Genomic DNA, 22,639 nt, shown 5'->3' on the forward strand with positions numbered 1-22,639 from the left:
AAAAGAAGAAAATAAGGGTGATTCGTGACAAAATAAAACAGATTAACCTGGAAGAGGACAGTCAGTTTGGCACTCCTCAGCTGCACAGATATGGTTCTGCAAATGTTTGTTTGGTTCTATAGAAATGAGGTAACTTACCGCTTAGGAGGATCTGTCCTCTCTTTGTAGCTTATTTCACAGCAAAATGCACAATGTTTCCTTTCATAGGTGAATTGAGATAGACCCTCGCATACTCCTGAACATTGGAGAAATGCCTCATTCTCGATCCAAGACTCGGCACAAAAAGGCTGCAAAAGAGAAAGTGTTGAATTGTGAAAAAAAGGCAAGTTCCCCAGGAGATTCAAAGATCCACTGTGGGAGACAGTGGGAAGGTAAGAGTAAAGGCCAGGTGAAGAGCAAAGAGTCATTGCCTGAACAAGATGATACCATTGAAGAAGACCCCTTAAAAAGCCAGAGGCTGGTGAGGCTTCAGGGAAGCAGAGAAAATGGCCACAGAAAGTTATTCCGGGGAAAAAGAGCCTACAAGAGAAATGATAAAAGAGAATTTGGTTTAGGGAGAAAACATGGAGAGCAGTTAGTGTCCAAGTTGGAGGGGAAAAAAGGAAAGGCTTGCAAGTGGCGGGAAAAGACATCAGGACGAGAAAGTGAGGACAGTAGCGATAAGGAAGAAAAAGCCACCACAAACAGCAAGAAACACAGTTTAAAAAAGAAGTGTGGAAAGCGTCTCGCTGTTAGCAAAAATGTCACTGACTCAGAGTCTGTAAAGTCAATTGCAGTGAAAAGTGTTGAAGGCTCTTTTCAGAAACATGACTGGCCGCAGAAGGCACATAATGCCAGGCCTAGGGAAAAGCACAATGAGAATCATGGCTTTAATGAAGCTTCTGAGCAGAAGTCAGGCTCTCAATCCCAAGGCGGTATGATGCAGGGAAAAAGTGAGAGAACTGGGAAAAAGCAAGTTGGAAAACATACCAGGATTATTGTCACTGAAAGTGCAGAAGAAAATATCCTGGAAACCTCAGATAACTCCTGCTCTGACTCCAGCAATGAAGGCAATTGGATCCATAAAGAAGAGTCTCTAGTGGACAGCACTGCAAGCAGTGAAGAGAAGAGTAGTTCTTCAGAGGAAGGTAGCATCAGTGAGAAAGAAGCCATGCTTGAAGATCCTCCTGCGGCTCAAGGAAACGGCTACAAGGAACTGCTTGATAAAAGCAACGAAGCATCTATTGAAAGGGAACAGGTGACCACAAATGGAAGGAATGAATCTGAGGATGAAGGCACAGACTTTGCAGGATTGGAGGCAGAGGAGAGAATGAAGAAGCAAGATGACATGCCAAGACAACCAAAATCTATTCTAGCTGAGAGCAGTGAGGAAAACGATGATGTAAACATTTCAGGATTCCAACTTGAAAGTCTTAAGAACAGAGAAAATGTCAATAATGAAGTAGGCAAGGAAAATATATTAGAAAATGACAAAATTCAAGATATGTCAAAAGATGCTCGTGATAATTCAGATGGCAATGGCGAGAACAGTACTGAAGAGAGCATTAACAAAGGAAAAGAAAATGCAACAAAACAACCACTGCCTAGTACTGTGAAAGCAAAACTCCACATTCGCCTTAGCAAAGTACTTCAAGGAACTGAACAGGAAGAGAAGGTGAATGATGAAGGCAGCGCACTGGAAGGTAGCCCTTGGCTCTCCAAGCAACAGATGACCTTGAAAGAGAAATCTGGGAGGTGTGAGATTGCAGAACAAGGTAAAGTGATAGGACATAGACAGAGGGACAGTTCATCAGACTGCAGCGAGCAGGAGTTAGCAGCATTGATGCTTACAAAGAAATGCTCTTCTCAATCCCAAATCCTTCTCAATCTGAAAAACAAACATAAAAATGCTGAGACCAAACTATTAACAAGCTGTAAACCAAATCCTGTCCAGATGGCTTTGGAAACCAACTCTGACCTGAAAAATGTTGAAAGCATCTGTTCAAAACCCACGACTCTAGAAACCCTCAGTACACAGAAAGAACCCAACATAGCTCAGAGTTTTGGAGAGACAAGATTAAATCTTTCAAATATTCCAAGCTGCTCCACTATTACAAAAAAATCATCTGATAAGCAGCTCCTTGGCAAGAAGAAGAAAGTTGGAAAAGTTGTTGGAAAAGTTAAACTCAGTTCAGGCCAGACTTTAGAGGCAAAAAAAGAGAAAGCAGAAGAAGTGGTTGCAGAGGCAACTTCTGAAAAAGAAAATGTGCATGATGGGAAAGGATCCAAGTACTTGCACACCCATTCTGCTTTTAGAAAAGTCACCAGCTGGCTTGGTCAAAAACCTGCCAAGAAAGCAAGCCTGAAGGCTCGTCTTCTGAGTGTGGCACGTGCAGTTGGTGTTTCAAGGTGGCTCTTGAAGAAATTTGGGAAGAGAAAGAGGAGCAGCAAACCTTTTGGATTCAGAAGTAGAGTGGCGATACGGATTGTAAGCACTGCTGCGTGGCTTGGTCGGTCTGGCAAAGCCTTTCCTGCTGCAGCCAGACATCTGGGGAAGGCTGAGTTGAGTGACAAAGAATCTTCTCCATTAGTGGAGGGGAAAGGTGATCCTAAAACGGCAGAGGAAGTGGGACACAGTGATTTGCCTTCTGGTGATTCCCCTCTTCATGGAACAAGTTCCTTTCCATACTTACTTAGCTTGGATGAGGAGAACAATGCTCCTGATGCCAAGTTTGCTATAGTATTCCCCAGAGTCCACAGCATGATTAAGGCAAAGACCTCCTTGTCCAGGGGCTCTGGGAATGGTTATTCTCTAGAGAAACTGAGATCTCGATCAGAGGGAAAATCTGTGATGTCTGTACAACAGAGTTGCAGATTCAAATCTGACCTTCCCAGATCTTTGATAAATCAAAGCCCTCAGAGAAACAGTGATCAGGGCTTCCTTCCGCATCAAGAAGAGGATCCAATACGTACATCAGATTGTTCCAGTGAGGCAGATGCCAAAGAAGGTTCAGGTGTCCTCCAGACTGCAGGGTCCATGGTCACACCTCGTGTTCACTGGTCTCAGCCACAGGCTCAGGGATGTGATCCTGCAGCATGGCTGAACGCTGAATTGCTGCTGCCACGACTAACCATTGAGAACTTAAGCAAATGGGCCATCTACAAGGACCCACATCTGGCCAACAGCCATGTGATGAAGGTCTGCAAGGGTCAGTGGGAGGCAGAAGACATCACTGACAATATGCTAGAGATGGAATTCATGCAGAAACAGGTACGGGTGTTGTCTCCAGTTTTGGAATGAAGTTGAACTTCTCCTGATTTTCAGTAATGTATCTATGCATTTCAGGTGTACATGTGTGAAGACCACTGTGTAGAAGTTGAGGAGATTGAAGATCTAACCAGACTGGAGTATGTGTTGGCAGTGGTATTCTGCAGCTAATTCAAGGTCACAGGGGCTTGCTTGTTATACTTCAAAGCTACTGTTGGCTCAAAAACAGCAAATGCATTATAGTTCCTTGGCTACCATGTGAGAAAATAGAATTAATTTGATGCATATCATAGCTGAGTAACTGATGCTCTGCAGTAAAGCTAAGTAAAAAACTGCATTGCACTATTTAAGTTATGGACTGAATCACGTGGGGAGGAGCACAGCTGCAGACGGAGCTCCTGACCATTGTATATAGTGTGTCCCCCAGCTCTGCTGCACAGAGTGCACATTGAATCTCCACAGTCACACACCAGAGAGAGCAGCTCATCCTAGTCAGCAGACTCTTACAGATGCATCCAGGGAACTCTAGCTCCCCTGCTAAAGCATTCCTACTCCTGAAATGGGTTCCAAAAAAACCAAATATACTTTATGGGTAGGGGAAACAAGGTTTAGAGGCTGTGACTTTTACTGAAGAGGGACAGAACTGGGAATCTGACATACCATTGCCTTCAGCTGTGGCAAACTCAGGCCTTACATCTTTATCAGCTTTTAAATCATGGGTTCACTGCTGTTGTTGAAAGAGAAGCACTTAACACTGCTTCTCACATGTCCTGCACCCTCTACCCTTGCCATCCTGTTGAGATAAACAGCTGTAAAGGCTATGTGCAAGGAGGTGTGCTCACACAGAGATGGACAGCCTGAATGTTCTGAGCTTTGGCTGCTCTGTTCTCTGATGTGTTTAAACCTGGACATGTTGGAACCATGTGAAAGCAGTGAATAGTTTCAGATCCCAGCCTCCTACAAAATCCTTGGGAGGGCAGAAAGGTTAATATGAACATGTGCAAGTGAATCTTATGGCTAACAAGTCCTTTCCTCTGTTTGTAGAGAAGTCTGTGAGAGCTCAGTTCTGCTGTGTCTGAAGAAGAGGTTCCATCGCGACTTTATTTATGTATGGGTAGTGGTGTTTTGGGTTTGTTTTTTTTTTTATTTCAGTGCTTATTCATTCTGACAAATGAGCTTGAAGAGAAAATAATTTCTATCATTCCATCAAGCTTTAATAATGCACCAAATAACTCAAGAGCTCACTCATTACCAGGAACAGTGATAAGAAGTATACTCGCACTCTTTTTGCTCAGAAAACAGGTAGCATGAAATATTTGTGGTAAAATCTGAAAGTCCCAGAGTTTCTCTTTAATTTTGGTATTTGTTGCTAACCCATGAGTACACTTGGATTCAGTTTTAGCCTCAGCTGCTCCTTGTGGAACTCTCCTGTCTTAGCAATACAGTTCCAACTAAAAACTGTGGATCTTGAGAAGAAACTTCAGAGTTTCTGCAAACATTTCACAGTGTTACAGTCCAGAGCTAGTTCTGGATGGCTAATTGTTCCCTTTTTCATTTGCTGGCTCAGGTGTTCAAACCTGTGCCTGTAATTTCATGTGAAGCTTGGAAAATAGACAGTGATTGGTGAAGGTGACCGTGGACTAGTAAGTGCGCACTTAGCCCAAAATATTAATGACAGATCTTTGAAAACAGCCATTGAACAATTGTGCTATGCCCTGAAAAAGTTGGCAGTATAGTCAGTATAGACAGCATTCCTTTAAAAGTCATCTTAATCTTTGTGTTGATATATGTGTTCTGTTGCATTCCTCATTCAGAAAATTCTAAGAAGCCACCAGATTTTTTTTTTTCCCCTTTCTTATTTTTGTCCTAGACTTACATTGGGCAAATTTTGGTTTCTGTGAATCCTTTCAAAGACCTCAGTATCTACTCTGAAGATGTGGCTACCCAGTACCACCAAGGGACTCTCTCAAAAAATGCCCCGTATGTTTCTCTTTATCAAATAACTCCCTAAATTCTGTTCTGTTTGTGCTCCAGGAAGTATTTTATTTTCCTCCAGTTGTCTGATAGAGCAGGATGAATGCCACAAGAAGTGAACAATCCATTTGGCAAAGCTGTAGTTGCTCCAACCTGTAATGCTACAGAGCTGAACTCTTTAGGTCAGGTTTCTTCAGTATTGCTTGAAGGTCCTGAATTCAATGCCTGCTGGGATTGTACCTGAGGAGTTCTGTCAGTATGTGCTCCCCACTGCTAACACTGGCACAGGCCTACCAGAGCTAGCAACGTAGGCAGGTTCCTCTAGTGCAGCTAATACTGTTGGTGTCCCTTATATTAAACACCACAGCACAGGGATGTACTCAGGTTAGGCTGAAGAGGTCCTGGAGAGACCTGAACTTTGCAATAACTTGTGACAGTGGTATTAACCTGATGTCAGCAAAGAACAAGGCTCTGATTTTCCTGGTTCCTCACATTTCTCAGATCAAGATACTGGCCCATCTGTAATGTAGATCACTGATGAGTAACCTTTTGGTGCTGTATTTGTGAGGTAGGAATGTGAGGTTGGTTAACTGGAGTTTTCTTTCTGTGCATCTAGACACATCTTTGCCATAGCAGAAATGGCCTACACACTATCCCAGTCATCAGAGCAAGAGCAGTGTGTCATCATCAGGTAGGTAGTAAGGGTACTTTTTTGAAGGCTTGTTAATGTCTTTATGTAAGACTTTCATCTTTGTATTTTACTGTCCATAAGTTTATCATTCTGGCTCTTGTGAGAAGGCTGTCAGTAGAGAACATGAATAAGATGGATTTTTATTTCACTCTGTGCAAATACAGTTTGAATTTAGCTTCACATCAGTTTGGAGGAGTGGAAGAGAAGGCGTTTGGCATTCCACAGTGGAATCTTATTTGGGCTTATTTTGTCAGGTTGTCTCAGTGTTTCAAACAATATGTGATAGATCTTCATTCATTGCAAATCAGTACAACACTGATTTACAGTAACAGGTTCTCTGATATGTCTAAATGAAGTAATTCTGTTTTGATGCCAGCTTCCTTACCTCTTGTTCCTCCAGTGGACACAGTGGATCAGGTAAAACAGAAGCTGCCAAAGCAATTGTGCAGTACCTGACCATGCTGTACCAGAGATCAGACAGCCACAGGATCAGACAGGTAAGAGGCAACTGAGACAGGCTTTATGCTGTGATGGTTAGGCAAGAAGTAGAAGCCAAAGACAGGGTAAAGAGGCCATACAGTTTATGTTATTTCTTTGTTCCTGTTTAACTGAGCTGGACTTTGGATGGCTTGTGGTTCAAGGTGAAGCTCTCCTGTAAAGACATGAGGACAGCTGATGTATTTATTGTTCTGTATTTTAGTATCTGGGAGCCCTGATGCTGTATAGAGTGCTGTATCTGTTTGAACAGAGAGATGATACCTGCCTTAGAGACCTTATAGCAGTGTCTGGGAGGTGAATCTGAACAAACACAGAGCAGAACTAAAGTGAAATATCATAGCAGTGAAGGTAAAGATCTCACAGAGCAACTCACCAATGGTTAGAGGCAATGATACCAAGATAAATTTTAAAAGAGACTCTTTAGCCAGGGCAAGAATTATTTCAAGAAAGTCCCATTTTTCTTGCATTTTCAAACTAACAGTTACTTAAGTTCCTTTGGGTTTAAAAACCTGGGATTGCTACTGTTCTCTCCCTCTTTTCTTCAAGCCCTGCAATGTCCTACCCATCTTGGAGAGTTTTGGGAATGCCAAAACCATCCTCAATAACAACTCAAGCCGTTTTGGAAAGCTTCTGAATGTCCACCTGCGACAGTGAGTTAAAGGAACATCTTGGGGTGCTGTCCTTCCCAGCTGTCAAGGGTTGCTTGGGTGAGGAAAGGTCTATCAGTGGTTAGAGCTCATGCAATAGTCCTTCCTCCCCTGCACTCTTGTTACCATCAGGATAGTAAGTGGGTGAGTTTACACCCCTCTTGGGCTTTTATGTTTCCTCCACAAAAGAACAGATCTTCACCTCTCAAGATGGGTGATAAATTAAGAACATAAGAATGGCTGAACTGGTTTATACCAAGTTATACACAGTGTTATGTCTCCAACATTGGCCACAAGCATTCACTGAGGCAAAAGTCAGAACAGGCCAAATATATATAATGATTTTCTCTAACACTCTGTTAGCTCTTAAGCATTTGCAGCAGCTTGGGAGTTTTTCTGAGACTCTTGTGGTTTTCCAGTTTCCTCTTGGACTTATATAAACTTTATGCCTCTGCAACAATCTTTAGTAAGTGTTCTACAGGTCTAACCAGTTCCTTGAAAAACACCTTTTTTTGTTTTGAACCTGCCTCCTTTCTAACTTCTGGTTTCTTTTTTTTTTTTTTTTGACTGTTACCAAGCACTGAACTGATATTTTCACAGAACTGTCTATCATAACCCCAAGGTCTCAGTCCTAAGCAGCAATGGTTAACTTGGAGGCTGCCAGTTTATATGTGAAGCTGGGATTACTTCAGCCTTGTATGCATCACTTTGCATATATCTACAGTGAATTTCATGTGCCATTTTCTTGCTCACTCTGTATTGTAAGGTCTGTCGGCATTTATTCACAGTTGGCCTTCATCCTCACTGCCTTGAATAATTTCATACAATGAGGAAGCTTTGTCGCACTGCTGTTCAGTTCCTCTTTTAGGTCACTTATCAAACCTTGAGTTACACTCACAGGTCAGAGCACAGACACTTTGTGGAACCACCTTCCACTGTTAAGAGGATTAGCCATTTACTCCTACCCATATCAGGACCTTTCTCTGAAAGTTCCATAGCTTTGTCAAAACCTTTTGGAAACTCATGGAGACTATAGTCCTTAGATCATTCTTATCTGAAAATTTGTCATCTCCTTCAAACAACTCCAGGAGGTTTGTGTAGCAGGATCTCCTTTTACAGTAGCCATATTGACTCTTCTCAAATCAACTGCATATAATCAGGTGGCCACTAATTTAGCCCTTCATTACACATCTGCCTAATCTGCATGGGACACATTACATGCTTAAAAGCCTATAGATCCTTGCATGCAGCTTGACTCCAGGCTTCTGGCTGCATGGCCCACTATTGCTGTAGTACTTGGACATCCTGGTTTTGGTCCAGCATCGCTTTGTGCAAGATGCAATTAAATTACAAAACAAAAAGTAGTCCCTGTCCCCACAGGCTATCAGCCTGACATATGAAATGGGTGGGTAAGGTCAGGTGGGGGAGTGGTAATGCAACAGCAATCAAATACGGCTGAAGGGAAGGAGTGTGGCGTGTTCCCTGGACTATTTTCAAGACATGTTCTGTGAGGATCATTCAAGTTCAAGCTCCTTTGTACTCTGGAGGCTGTCAGAACCCAAACATGAATCTGTATGTTTCATAACTCCTTTCTCTGTAATAGTCTGATACAAAACACCAGTGCTGGAAAACTTTGAAATTCAGACCAAGTTGGTCAGGTCATACCCTTGTTTCTCAGCAACATTTCCCTCTGCTAAACCCTCAGAGAAATGTATCTACAGAAAACCTCTCACTAGCTGCTGACAGGATCTGTTGTTGTCTTATGCTCAGTGGCATCGTGGTGGGAACATCCGTCTCCCAGTACCTGCTGGAGAAGTCTCGTGTGGTATTTCAGGTGAGGACCAATGAGCCCCTCCCTCCTAGAGGGGTCCCTCTCTCCCTTATTCATATTTAATCTTAAATTTACTGTTAAATAACAGGGATGGGAATAAGTATAAGAATTGCCTCCCGTTTCTTGTTAGCAAGAAATATGCCTCCCCTGTGTAGCACAAGGTGATCGCTTATTTTGTTTGAATAAAAGAGGAGGTTGCTCTGTCTCAAACAGGTTGAATTAAGCCACTTATAAGGGATCGCTTGAAGTTAAATCTTTCCTCAACGATTTTTTCTGAGTGTCTGGAGTGTGGAAAAGGTCAGATATTGGGGCTGTGTGAAGGCGACTGCTCTCAGGTGGAATGCTCTTAAGGTGTCAGTGAGAAAGCCTGGAAACTTTTCAAATTAAATAGTTCTTGGGCGGCTTCTGGCCTCATCTTGCTGGCCTCAGAGTTTCAGTGTCCTGCTCTTTGAGTGTATTCTGTAGGGTTTTGGAACTGGATATGAGTCAACTCTATGAACTGTGTTCCCTGTCAGGCCCATGGTGAGAGGAACTACCACGTGTTTTATGAGCTACTGGCTGGGCTGCCTGTGGAGCAGAAAGAGGAGATGTACTTGCAAGAGGCAGAGTCCTACTTTTACCTGAATCAGGTGAGGTGAGGATGCCCTGCAGCAGCTGATAGAGTGAAACAGCCAAGGCATCACTTCTGTTTGGTTAGTGAGGCACCTAACAACTTTGCTTCCCTCCTGATGTGTCCCTCACAGGACTATGCTAAAGTCTACTCTGCTCCTTCTCACATCTGACATAAGAAGGAATACCTTTGTTTCTTACGTGATCTTCTTCTCACCTTTCAGGCCCTTTCTGCTCCCAAAGAAAGCCTTTCAAAAAAGGAGTCATGGTGTAGGCCCGTGGCTCCACCCTGTGGTGAAGAAATCCTTTTCTCGTTGCCATTCCTTGCATTTGCAATTTATTGTGGGACTGAAAAGAGCAGGGGGTATTTCTTTCTACCTTCGGCAAAATAGTTGCTTCATTGAGTCAATGGGTGGAAATTTTAAACCACTGAAATGTACTGCTGATTACAATCTATTTAAATTGGAAAATTGTTTGCCAGACTTACGGCAAGCCACCACCTTGAAGCATGGTTTCTTTGTTTAAGAATGCTTTCCATACTCAAGAAGTTCATAGCAATAGCAAGATATCTTTCTTACTTCAGCTGTGTGGGTCAGCTTTCCCAGGTGGGCAAACTCTTTACAGCAGCTGTGGTCATGTGAGGAATCCTTGACAAATGATTGCTATTGTCTTTCCTTGAGGCAAGGAATGAACAAGTGTGATTAATGACTCCAGGATGGAGGGCAATTAAAGACCCATCCCTTAACAGGGTGATGTTCCTAGTTGGCAAAGGACCTGTATTGTAAATTAAACTCTTCAAGGTGATAGTTAACAGGAGTGTCTCAGCCTGCTGCAGAGAAGGAAAGGGAAAAAGATCAGACCATGTGTAAAGAAGTTAGCAGAGACTGACAAAATCTCTCTTGGATCTTGGTCTTGGCAAGAAGAAGCCTAAGGCCTGCCTGGACCTCATTCTTGTCCTCACTTGAATCTGGTGATCAGCTGGAAACTTTTGTCAAAGAGTTCGCTTGTACACAAACAGGTTCTACAGGCTCCCTTGACCCAGGATTTCCATGAACTTCAGGGTCACAGGTGGTTGTTAGGAGTGTCTTCTTGTGGAGAAAAGCACAAGAAGAATAAGAGTGATATGCCCACGTTGCAGTGAAGCTCTGTGGCAGAGGTGAGTGAGACTGTAACCCAGGATGACTCTCCAGGTGCACAGAAACCCATTTGCTTTGATACATTGGGTTCTGGTACCATCTGGGGTAGCAGCTCTGACATGACTTGAACATAGATTCTGGCATCCCTTCTTCTCTCAAGCTGCACTCCAGCAGTGAGCAAGGGGTAGCTGGGGTGCCTATATTGGAACTATAATAAAAACTTAGCATGTGTGGGCAAGAGAGATCTTATTCTCAAAAACTCCAGAGAGACATGAGACTGGTCTGTCATGAATACTGAGCTCCCACTAGTGGTGTCTTGGTCTTTTAATTTCAGATTCCTCCAGTCCTTAAAACTTTGAACAACTACTCTGAAGATTGCTGCCGGTAGCTCAGCTCCAGCCTGGGGCAACAGGGACTGACCACAATTATCTGTCCCTATTCTCTCAGGGCAGAGCATGTGACATTCTGGGGAAGGAGGACAGTCAGGACTTTCTGGTCTTGGTGCAAGCTCTGGAGGGAATCAGCCTTTCTGACGACCAGCTGACTTCCACCTGGGCTGTCCTGGCTGCCATTCTGCAACTGGGAAATATCTGCTTCACCTCCTACGAGGTACACTAACCCTTGACAGCTTGGGAATGGGCTATTTGTGCTGAACATTGCTGTTATCCCATGTGGTGTGACAGGGGACATTATTCTTGACTGAAGATTATATCCTTTGAAGACAATTCTGTTCTTTTGATATTAGGCTCTAGACTGACCTAGGCAGGGACAGAAGATGGGAGGCAACCAATGGTCATTAGAGCTTGGGTGGCTCTTTGAGGAGCCAAAATGAACCTAGATGCTGGTGCTTTGGCCTGGCTGTGACCAGCTCTGAGCAGCTGAGGTGCTGTCAAGAATATTAATACTAGTGGAAGCTTAGTATCCCATCCATAGTTGATTCTGTTGTTCTCCATTAATTAGAAAGAATCCTATGAACATGCAGCCATCGCCAGTGGCACCGAGATTCAGATTGTGGCCAATTTGCTGCGTGTCTCAGCAGATTTCCTTCAAAGTGCTGTCACTCACCGTGTCACTGTGAGTACCTTTTTGGCAATTTCTCATTCATCCTGAAGCATGTAAAGCCCTAGCCCAGTGCTCTGTCAGCAGAAGTGCCACCACCTTAGAAGGTCCAAAATCTGGGAGGTAACAGCAGGAATAAAATGGTTGCTGTGCTGGATCAGTAATGAGGATGGCTGAACCCCTCAAGACAGCTCAGTAAAGATGGCAGAACTCATATCTAGGAGGGCTCTTTTCTGACATGAGGTGGCTTCAGGCTTAACACTTTGGCCAGCTGACTCTCACCCTCAAATGTGGCAGCAAAATTCTCAGGTCAAATAAAAAAAAATCCATTTATTAACTGGGCTGACTTCCTTGTGGATTTAAAAAAAAAAAAAGTGTATTTGTGAGATAATAACAGTAAATGCTGGCTCTTTATTATCAGGTGACATCTTATGATCGGATCTTCACCCCTCTGTCTGTAGAAGGAGCCATCGATGCCAGGTGATTTCTGCTGTTGTGGTCTGGGTTGGGGAGATGCACCCAAGGGTGCTGTCTTTGCAGTAACTGGTTTTACTTCCCTCTCCTACTCAGGGACTCCATTGCCAAGACTCTGTATTACCTGCTCTTTGAGTGGCTGCTGCTGAGAATCAATGAGTGGTTGGCTCCCTGGGAATCAGACTGTGCCTTGGGCGTGGTGGACATACATGGTTTTGAGGTTGCTTTTCCTATTCTTTTGATATTGTCTGGGCTGCAAGTGCATGTGCTTGTTCTCCTCGGTCACTGCCAGAAAGGGGATGGTATCTGATGGGTGGGTTTTCTTTCTGGTTTTGTTTTTTCTGTTTTTTCTTTTTTCTGGAAAGGAGACAGAGCACTTTTTTTTTTCAGAGGCAGTAGAGAAGTCCTTCTTTGGGGTGTGATTTAACACTTTTACTATAGACTCTTGTTATGAATTGCTATCTGGAGGAGCCCATAGTCTTCCATGACTGTGTGACATAGGTAGAATCCTAAAGTATATAGGACTGGGTGGATGGCAAACAGTATTGGTGTGTGAGTGGAGTCCTAACAATCATAGGCAGTTAACAATCTAGTATTAATTAGAGGGCTTTCTAATGCTCCCACCATGTCAGCCTTACTTGTTTGATACTTTTGCATTACTGACCAGTATGGTGCTGCATAGATAGTGCACATCACTGGCTTTGGTTCTGTCATTCTAAGGAAGAGGAAAATTATTTGGTTTTAAATCAGAACAAACCCAGCACTTTAAGCCAACTTGGACCACTGGGTTAGCTCATATGCTGTATTAAATACAGATAAAAACTGTATTTTCAGCAAGTGCACTGGAGTTTAGAAACCAAGTTATGTGTGATATTGAAAGGACATATGGAGATTTTAACTCCATGGTTGGATTCTCACCTAAAGAAGGTTTGACAAAACCCGCAGAGTTTCTTAGAACGTTCACTTATACACAAATTCCCATAAAAAGCAGCTCGGAGTCCTTTCCCTGCAGCCTGTGTTCTGTTGCTCAGCAGTGGCTTGGGGAGCCAGATCACTCATCAGCCTGTTCTGATAGACCAAACCCGGAAAAATACCTAGTATAAATTTGCTGTACTGATGAGGTGAGCTGAATAAGCTAATTCTTAATGAATCACATTTTAATTATTCCCGGTGCTATTACTAACAGAAAGAAGAGAAACATTTCTAATGTTGTTTTAATCTAACTGTTCCCATTTTTTCCTGAAGACATGGATTAAGCTGAAAATATGTTAACACTATATTTTACAATTTATTTCTTTTCACATGCTTCAGCATATCCTGTTTTTCTATTATTCCCAGCCTGAATAGGGAGAAGTCCAGAATCCACTGAACTTCTCTGAAGAGATTATCCCTGATCCACTAGGCTTTGGGTCAGGTCAGGGATAGGAGAAGTGCAAATAATTTTGTAAGAAAAGGCCCTGCAAGGTGTTACTTCTTGAAATTGAGGTTAGGGTAGCATGTAGAGGGGTCAGGAGTTGTTACCCTGTGGCAGGTCTCTCTCAGTGAGCTTCTGGGGGCTTCCCAGACATATGGTAAATAAAAAACCAGGCAGAGCAGGGACTTAGGGTGATATGCGCTCATCAAGGCCTCAGAGTTTTATACTTAGATTCCTGTTGAAAATCTGTGTGCTCTGATGAATGCTGAAAACAATGGAGCACATACAGGTGGGGGTGTGCAGCCCAGAGTAGATCTCTTTCTTTCTGCTTCTTCGCGGCTTGTCTTGCTTCTTGCTGTGCAGCCTAGTCAATAAACCAGGCTGAGACCTTGCAAACCAGACATGAGATGATTTGAATTTCTCAGGTTCATTTACACTTACTGATCAGGACAAGCTGCCTGAACCAGCACCTCAGATCAGCACTATCTGGTGCCGTGCATTATTCGCATGAAGACACAGCCTCCTGGGAGGGCTGTGGTCAGAAGTGTGATGTCTTTTTGTCTTTGCAGGATCTAGGTGTGAACAGCTTAGAGCAACTCTGCATCAACTTTGCCAATGAGCATCTCCAGCGTTTTTTCATCCAGACAGTCATTGCTCAGGAAGAGGTAAATGGAACTCATGTCAGCAAGTGAAAGGCAGCACACATGGAATGAGCTGAGGCAGCCTCAGCTGGAGAGTATCCTTTAGTGGGAAAGCAGGAAGCTGAATAGACCTGGCCCTCTTAAGCAGTACCTGTGGAATCCTAGTCTAAAGAACTGGTTATTTAATATCTTTTATTAATTCTGTAGTAAATTAAGGGGAGTTTGTTAGTGCCCTGCTCCCTTTTACAGATTTTATAAATGAGTTGGTAAGGATCAAGAACCCCAGACCTCAGCTGGTACTTTTAAAGACTGTTTGGTAGATTCATTGTAGTATTTTATGTATCCTTCATGTCCTGGAGATGAAAGTGTATTTATCAGACTTGTTGCCTTTTACAGTTCACTTTACCACTCTGCTTAGCAGCCTTCCTCTCTCAAATTAGGAAAATCATAAATGACTTTAGAAGAAGGTTCATAAGACAAAATCATGATTTTAGGCAAGTTCCTAACAGCAGTGAAGCACTAAGTTTGTAATGAATAAAGCAAATCCCTCTGTTAACCCCCTCCATTTTTTTCTTGTTTGCATGGCTGGATTTGACTGGTTGATCTTTAACATGCAGGAGGAATATAGGCAAGAGCAGTTAGCTTGGATTCCTATTTCCAAGATGTACAGTGAGTCATGCCTAGATTTCATTGCTGCAAAACCCCATGGCATCTTGTGTATCCTGGATGACCAGACTTCACTGATTCAGGTGAGAAGCTCTTATGTGATCTCTTTCACAGGATGGTTATGGTGAGGCAGTTACACAGATTGAAGAGGAACTGTGTTCACACAAGTATTAGATGTATTTACCTTTGGTTTAGCAGCGGCTTTTCAGCCTACTGAATATGTTGCAGCAGCAGGAAACATATTTGTCATCTCCTTTACAGGCCACTGACCACACTTTCCTCCAGAAGTGTCATTACCATCATGGAAACAGTCCTTGGTACACCAAGCCCAAGTTGCCTTTGCCAGTCTTCACTGTGAAGCACTATGCAGGCCCCGTCACCTATCAGGTGAGCTGGCAGGGGCTTCTGAGCAGCTGGAGCAAGAGGCCAGCTTGGAAGTGTGTTGTGGATGTCCTGATGGACCAGCTCCGAGTGCTGGGAACAGAGCCCTTCCTTTGTAACTGCACATCCCCCTAGAGCATCAGTTTATCAGAAATGAGGAGATTCTTATTAGGAGAGGCTACTAAGCTGCCTCTGGGCAGAAGGAAAATAGGTAATGGCCTCAGCTACACAACCGCCTACATTGCTGGTCTCAGAGCCCTGGAAATCCAGGAAAAAAAGTGAGGGGTCAAAGCCTGCTGGGCAGTGTGAAGGGGAAAAGGAGCAATCCCTCCTAAAAGCAGAAGTCATTGTCCCCTCCACTCCTGATGGCCTCTTGTTCCACCTCTCAGCTGTCTGCCTCAAGTCAAGGTGTGTGTAAGCGGGGTGTTTGCCTGTCTGCTTGGTGGTCTGAATGGTGCATTAAATGAGACTTTGCCTCTGCAGGTCCACAAGTTTCTTAATAAAAACCGTGACCAGCTGCGTCCAGAGGTGCTGGATATCTTCTCTCAGAGCCGCCTCGAGGTACTGTAGTGGTTCAGGATGAAGATCTCTATTGCAGACACCTAGTGAGCCATTCATTGCTTTCATGTGTGAAGCAGAAAGATCCTGGCCAGGTGTCAGGAGAACCTGGACAAACAGTGAGGAGTTTTGTTCTTCTGAAGGACTCTTGGGAATTGAGCAAGTTGTTTTTGCCCACAATTGATACATTTTATATATGAAATGCACAGACTGCCTGAGGATGCAGCTGGGATGCTGGCACTGCTAAGGGCAAGGGAGAATGATCCCCCAATTCCAGTTAGAAGAGATTATTCTTTCCACGTAGTTCAGGGAGCTTTGGTCATTTCTTTGTTTTTACAGGTGGTGTCTCACATTTTCCAGAAGGCTAAAGCTGCCTATAGTCAGCAAAGGGAGCTGGGGGCCAGAGGCAAAGGGCTCAAGCCTCAGGCCTCCACACTGGTGTCCAAATTCCAGCAGTCTTTGCAGGACCTCACAGAGAAGCTGAGAAGGTGAGAGATACTGTTATGGTGCCATCCCTGCACTGGGATGATTGCTGCACCCAGAAGTGTGTAAAGTCTTCCCAGGTCAGCACAGAGAGGAGGATGATCAAAGGTTCTTCCTTTTATTTTGCAGGAGCCATATCTTCTTCATTCGGTGCATCACCCCTAATCCTAAAAAGGTAGGGCAGCACCCTGAGCTCCTTATGGAGTCCCTCAGTTCCTTGAAGTCCAGTCCTCTCCAGCAGCTCTCATTTCACACTTGGGATTTGAACTTCTTCCCCTTTCTCTGTCTCTCAACTTTCCCTGTGGCCATGTGAGCTGATCACATGCTGGAGGATAAGAAGCCGGTGTCAGCTGGACACCAAAGGAGGTGTTGGGTTTTGTGTTCCATCACCCACAGACCACGGCAAGATCTAACCCAAGGACAGGACAATAGAAGGAGATCCTTTCTAAACTCTCTGCCTTCTGTATCCTTTCTTTTTTCCTTCTTTATTTCTTGTTTTACATTTTTCTTCTGCATTATATTCATAGCTCTCAAATATCTTTGATGTGGAGTACGTCACTTGTCAGCTGCGACATTCTGGGATACTGGAGGCTATCCACATTAGAAAGGAGGGATACCCAGTCCGTTTTCCATTCCAGAACTTTCTAGCCAGGTACAGTAGTGTACTGGCTTGGGATTCCCCAGGCACTCAAAGCCTGGTTAAACTTATCAGCACACTGTGATTTGTTCTCCTCTGAGGACTCCAGTTACAGCCTTGGTTTCTGTCATATCAACATCTCATCTTCCAGGTATGGCCTCCTGGCTGGGAGAAGGCACAATGGCTTGGAGAAGAGAGAAGGCTGTGCAGCAGTGCTGTCTCACGTGGTGGGGAACCCCTCAGATCTCTATCAGATTGGAGTAACAAAGGTGATACCCATAGAGAATCCCACCTTAATCCCACAGGCTCTGCCATCTAGTCACTGGCTGTCAGTGCACATATTGCAGCTCGACTCCCTGGCCAAAGAGGGAGAACACTGCATGCCTTCACCTCCCTTTTGCTTTGCGTCTTGTCTCCAGTGTGAAGGAGGGATTTTTAGCATTTCGTATAAAGAAAGAGGGGACTCTGGCTCTAGGCTGTTGTAGTAGCATGGCCAACTCCTTTGCCTACCCATCATTCCCTGATGCAGATCTGGGATTCTGCCTTTCCTGCCTACTAACCTTCATCACTCCTTGATTCCCTGTCGTCCACAAATGCATCCATCTCTGTCACCTGTGCCTCCTGCCCTCCCCAGTTAAGGGAGTGCAGTTTCTTTGGCAGGAATCCTGAAAGGCTACAAAGAGATAAACCAGCAGCTTTTATTATTGATTAAGTCTTAGAGAAGCTGGCTGCTTTCCTTGTGAGTCAGCAGCTGTTCCCTTTGCCCAGGTCTTTCTGAAGGAGAAGGCCAGGCAGCTTCTGGAGAGACGGTGGAACCAGAGGCAGAGTTGGGCTGTTGTCACTCTGCAAAGGAAATTTCGATGTCTCCTTCATCGCAGACGTCTCCGTGTCCTCCAGGAGAAAGTCACAATCATTCAGGCTCACTTCCGAGGTTACCAGGCAAGGTACAGCCCTTTGTCCTTGCCTGAGACAGGAATGTGGGGATGTCCCTAGCCAGGCCCCTCCTCATGTTGGCTCCTGACCTGCTCTGCGGTGGGGTATCCTGTTTCTGGAATGGTGGACGAAGGACTTCCCAGCGTGGTTCCCAACACTGAGCAGAGATTCCAGTGGAAATACAGCTGCTGTCAAAGCTGTTATGGTAATTGACCTGTGCCAAGGCTGATATTGTGATAGCTGGAGTACAGGATGTAGAGAAAACATTTAAGAGACGACCAGGCTTAACACAGTAAGACCAAATCCAGACTGGCTGACTGTACTAATGTTCTGTTTGGCCCATATCCTCAAATTGAGTCCACAGTCTGCCTAAATTTTTTTGATATTTCCCTCATTAGCAATTCTTCTCTTTTCACATCCCTCTAGGAAGCGTTACAGGAGGTTGAAGAAGACTTTGGTGCAATTTAATACCATGATTTTAATCTCCAGACATTTGATTCAAAGGAGAAAGCACTGCCAGGTAACAACACTCTTCTCAGGACCAGGTGTACTTGCAGAAGCTATTTCTGCTCTAAGTAGAGAGAGCTGGTGACTGGATGAGGCCACGGCTCTACTTTAGAAAGTTTCTTGGAAATGATCCAGTGAGGTGTCCTTCATTCTCTGGCTGAGATAAATGTAGTCAAAAGAAGGAACCCCAGAGACTGGAGCCTTCTCTCCCTGGATAAAGTTCAGAACTGGCATAGGTGGTATAAATGCAGCTGGTTTGTATGTCTGTGTATGTGAGCTTCTCTCTAGGTTGTCCCACATAAGACATGAGCTTATTCCATCTGTGGCCTCCAGACCTGCTGTTACACTCAAGCTATAAGGAGTCATTCATCTTGTTCTTTTAATTGTCCAGTTCAGTTTCTGGTGTTTTCTCAGATGATGACTGAAATGCAAGATTTTTTCAGTCCACAGTGATCCTTCCCTGACCCCTTACAGCTACATCAGGCTGTGGAAGTACTTGGCCTTTTGCTAATCAGCTGGGCCCATATTTGGGGTGAGAACAGGGTGGCAGTGGTTTGAGAAGATGGAAAATTGTGTGCAGGAGAAGAGCCATGGTTCTGTCAAAAGGGTTGAATGTATTTTGCACAAGCTATTAAACAGAAACTTGAAAACAGGAAATCGGACCACTCATCCTTAGAGTAGCAACTAACAACCCCATAGCTGTCAGCTTCATGAGGGAGGGACCCAGTACAGCCGCTGGCATGACTGGCATGGCCATGACATGACAGGGCAGAGGGTTAAGGTCAGTGGTGTTGTTGGAAGACTGCAGAGGTTCCTTCTGCTGTGCCGTACCCAGAGCAGTTTGTGTTTCTGTTCCTTTTCCTGACTTTTCCTACTTGGACAGGATCCAGCTTTTCTCTCTCCCAGGTAACCACAACAGCACAGCTCTTTTGAATGTGTTTCTATTCATCCAGTGTTTGCTCAATGAGGTCTCTGTACATGCAGTAGCAACAATAAAGGTCTCAAAGTTCACCTGCTGCAAAGTTCCTCCTTTCCCCCCACCCCACAGCCCTGCCCTTTGGACTTCAGCATGCCTACTGTCTTTCTCAGCCCAACCCTCATAACCTCCCATCTACTCACACCATCCTGCAATATAGACAAGCAGGAGAGAGAGGGAGAGACAGAGACCCTCCTTTTCCATCTCAGGGGAGAGACAGAGACCCTCCTTTTCCATCTTGGAGTAGGAGTCAGGTGAGTGGGGAGACTGGGGGATGATAGCATGGGTGGGAAATGGCAGAGCTCCAAGGGAGTTTGGCTTTTGGTATTCCTCGCACCCCCTCTAAAAGGGTCCCTTTCCATGGACAAGTTTGTCCGTCCATGTTCATATTCTTTGACACTGGAGGAGGCAGATGAATGTTTCTGACAACCTCTGTGTGCTTTTGGCCTGAGATACATCAAATGCTAGGCAAAGGAGGGAAGGTGTGGCCGGGATGCTGGGCAGGTGATGAAGGCTCTTGCTGTTGATATGTGTTGTGCAGGGCAAGTGGTGTTTCAGCAAAGCGAAGGGCTTTGCCTGGGCACCCCCTTCTCCGTACACTGTGTTGAGTCCCAAGAAGGCTCTGAAGCTGTTCTGTCATTTTACCTGCTGGAGCAGGACACCAGCTCCTGCCCATCTGCAGAGTCTGTCCCCAGAAGTAGCTAGAAGTGACCTCATATACATCTTTTCCCAACCCCCTTTCATCTCCTAACAGCAAGAGTTAGAGGAAAGGAAGCTAAGAAGGAGGTCCCTGGCCATTGGTGACACAGACAACAGTCCCAACCAAGGAATGGTAAGTTGTCAAACAGTCTGGGAGAGTCTGAGATAAAACAAGGCAGGCTTTCAGGTTGTTCTCCCTCCCCTGTTCCTCCTCAGCCCAGGTTTGCTGGGGAACAGCAAAACATCTGCAGAGTGTACAAAGCCAACATGTATGCAGGAAACCTAGCAGCAAGAATGCAGTTTAGCCTGGTATAAAGAACCTTCTAACACATAACTATCTATCATCTCATTAGTGCTGTGTTTCCCAATCTCTGGGCATAGTCAGGCATCATAAAGTGGTCCTGGGGCAGAGTACTGTATTTGTTCACAGCACTGGACCTGTTCTTTGGAGCAGGGAGGAAGACTATTTTTGATAACAACATTCTATTGTGAAGGGTGGGAATGAGACAGTTCTGCACAAATATATTTATTGGAAGGTGTTCTAGAGGAAGGGAGGTATTAAAGGCTTCATAACAAGTTTAATCTGTATCAACTACTATAAGTAACACTGCTAACTAATGTCATTATTTATACATTTGTGAAGATGTGTGTGGCAAGGAAATCTGAATTGACATAATACACAATTTTGCACAGATTTGTCAGTAGCAATGGGAATACTTAGCGCTGGGTGCTCTTGCAATATCACCTGCTTCCTCAGGTGTGGATCCAGGACTGTGGAATTTCACAGTCCATTTCCTGAATACCCCACTGAAAAGCTAGACTTAAAGTCAAGAATCTTCTTATGACAAAAAGCAAACTGATCAAAAAAGCTGTGAATCTATCTTTAAGCATTGCTGAGAGTTTGTGGAGAGACATGACAGAACAGTATGTTGGTGAGTAGAGGCTTTACTATGCAGAACTTAAAAAAAACCAAAAAACAAACCCCAAAAGCTCAGGCTTTGTGCCTTTGGCTTGGTTTCATAGTGTCTTAACCTCAGTAGTCCTGTCTGAAATGCCCTCAACTAATGTTATATGCAGATACTGGTGTTGCATTGGCCTATTTGCTCCCTACCTTGCGTAAATGCACGCATCGTGCAAGGTGCAAAATAGTGAAAAATCAAGGCTCATTGGCCAGAGCCAGGTACAGATCTGAGCTTCCATAGGAACCTCCAAAACAGTGGCGTGTGTCAAAGATCAGAATCAGGTCTCTCTTTATTTATGCTGTAGCAGCCTTGGATACTGGAGAATAAAAATAAAAATAGCAGAAAAAGGAGCAGGAGGAAATGGCCCTTACCCTTCAACAGCAATCTCTTCTGTGCAATATGCCAAATTTGTTAGTAATGAGAGATGAGTCAAAGAAAGTCACCTTTCCTGTCACTTCCCCTTGTGGCAGTTGATTTTTTTTAAGAAATTACTTACTTTTGCCTCCTTTGCTGACCCATGTCATATACTTGTGTTAATATGATACTTCCCTATTTGTAATGTTTCTGAATGTTGCATAGGCAGAAATTACTGGGTTTGCTCAGATGCTCAGCCCTTGTTCTGGCCAGCTTTCCAGAGGCAGCTTTACCCAGCCTCAACAAACAGCTCCGGGTTTATATGTTGTTTCACTGCTGGTACCCCAGTGACTGCCTTGCTCACTCTCTCCACAGGATGTGGGACTGCTGGAGATCCCTGCAGACCTTGCTGCCCTCCTGCAGGTAGCTGAAGGTGAGGAATCCTTCCTCCTTCCCTCTCTTTCCTGCACTGTTTTACTTTACCGTTTATTTCCTTGTTTTCTAGCAGTGTAAGTATGTGCTTGTTCTATCTACTGTCTATCACCTGGGTTGTATTTGATTTATGATTATTGCAGTGTAAATATTATAAAGGCAAATGGTGTCATGTATATTGTTTCCCAACATGACAGGGCAGAAGAGGACTTGGGCCAGTGGGCAGAACACCAGATTCAAATTCAGTATCTTTGTTACCTTTTCAGCTCTTCTTTTAAACTGTGCGGATAGAACTGATGAGAGTGATGGTGCAAAACCTTTTGGTCAAAGCTATGTGACAGCAAACTGTTTAATGAACCCAAGTCTCTTGCAGAGCTGGATATCTGGGGTGTGAGAACTTAAAGCCATCTTTTGTCTACTCAAAACTCTTTAAGGAAATTGAAGGTGAAGAAGTCAAAACTACAATTTTGGCACTTTCAAATGAATGTTTTGGGGTTTTCATTAAAAATTACTTGTTCAAAAGTAATTCCTTATTTTAAAATAGAAGTAGGTAGAAACAATGTAAAAACTTCAGGATGTAACAGTGTAACAATTAAGGGAAATGTTTTGCTTGGGATGGAAAGTTTTTTGGTTTATTTTCAAATCACCAAATTACCATTAACTGAAATAATTTCTCAAGTTGTTGACCTGACCTTGAGCTTGAAGTTGTTTTCAGTTTTTTCTGTAACTCTTTTTACAATGTATACATTTAAGTTGAAATAGGTTGAAGCAGGATTTGCCTCTTTAGGTTGGTTTAGCATCTAACAAAATGACAGCTGTGTCTTGGGCCT

General features: G+C 44.0%; 1 protein-coding gene across 1 annotated transcript in view; it reads left to right on the forward strand.

Moving 5' to 3' along the window:
• Positions 1-250: 250 nt before the first annotated feature.
• Positions 251-22,639, forward strand: part of MYO15B (myosin XVB) — a 45,873-nt gene continuing 23,484 nt past the window's right edge. The window contains exons 1-31 of the mRNA XM_074847238.1: positions 251-3,250; positions 3,326-3,387; positions 4,292-4,355; positions 5,118-5,227; positions 5,838-5,912; positions 6,289-6,409; positions 6,957-7,060; positions 8,828-8,891; positions 9,404-9,517; positions 11,081-11,242; positions 11,594-11,707; positions 12,114-12,172; positions 12,263-12,386; positions 14,150-14,245; positions 14,839-14,970; positions 15,149-15,274; positions 15,752-15,829; positions 16,166-16,314; positions 16,439-16,484; positions 16,837-16,961; positions 17,056-17,215; positions 17,715-17,890; positions 18,306-18,399; positions 18,861-18,918; positions 19,270-19,292; positions 19,476-19,616; positions 19,904-20,059; positions 20,117-20,194; positions 20,278-20,370; positions 21,753-21,810; positions 22,076-22,143. Coding sequence (XP_074703339.1) covers positions 251-3,250; positions 3,326-3,387; positions 4,292-4,355; positions 5,118-5,227; positions 5,838-5,912; positions 6,289-6,409; positions 6,957-7,060; positions 8,828-8,891; positions 9,404-9,517; positions 11,081-11,242; positions 11,594-11,707; positions 12,114-12,172; positions 12,263-12,386; positions 14,150-14,245; positions 14,839-14,970; positions 15,149-15,274; positions 15,752-15,829; positions 16,166-16,314; positions 16,439-16,484; positions 16,837-16,961; positions 17,056-17,215; positions 17,715-17,890; positions 18,306-18,399; positions 18,861-18,918; positions 19,270-19,292; positions 19,476-19,616; positions 19,904-20,059; positions 20,117-20,194; positions 20,278-20,370; positions 21,753-21,810; positions 22,076-22,143 — 6,030 coding nt within the window. The remainder of the gene's footprint in view (positions 3,251-3,325; positions 3,388-4,291; positions 4,356-5,117; positions 5,228-5,837; positions 5,913-6,288; positions 6,410-6,956; positions 7,061-8,827; positions 8,892-9,403; positions 9,518-11,080; positions 11,243-11,593; positions 11,708-12,113; positions 12,173-12,262; positions 12,387-14,149; positions 14,246-14,838; positions 14,971-15,148; positions 15,275-15,751; positions 15,830-16,165; positions 16,315-16,438; positions 16,485-16,836; positions 16,962-17,055; positions 17,216-17,714; positions 17,891-18,305; positions 18,400-18,860; positions 18,919-19,269; positions 19,293-19,475; positions 19,617-19,903; positions 20,060-20,116; positions 20,195-20,277; positions 20,371-21,752; positions 21,811-22,075; positions 22,144-22,639) is intronic.

Source organism: Strix aluco, chromosome 21, assembly GCF_031877795.1.
Source record: "Strix aluco isolate bStrAlu1 chromosome 21, bStrAlu1.hap1, whole genome shotgun sequence".
NCBI classification, from domain to species: domain Eukaryota; kingdom Metazoa; phylum Chordata; class Aves; order Strigiformes; family Strigidae; genus Strix; species Strix aluco.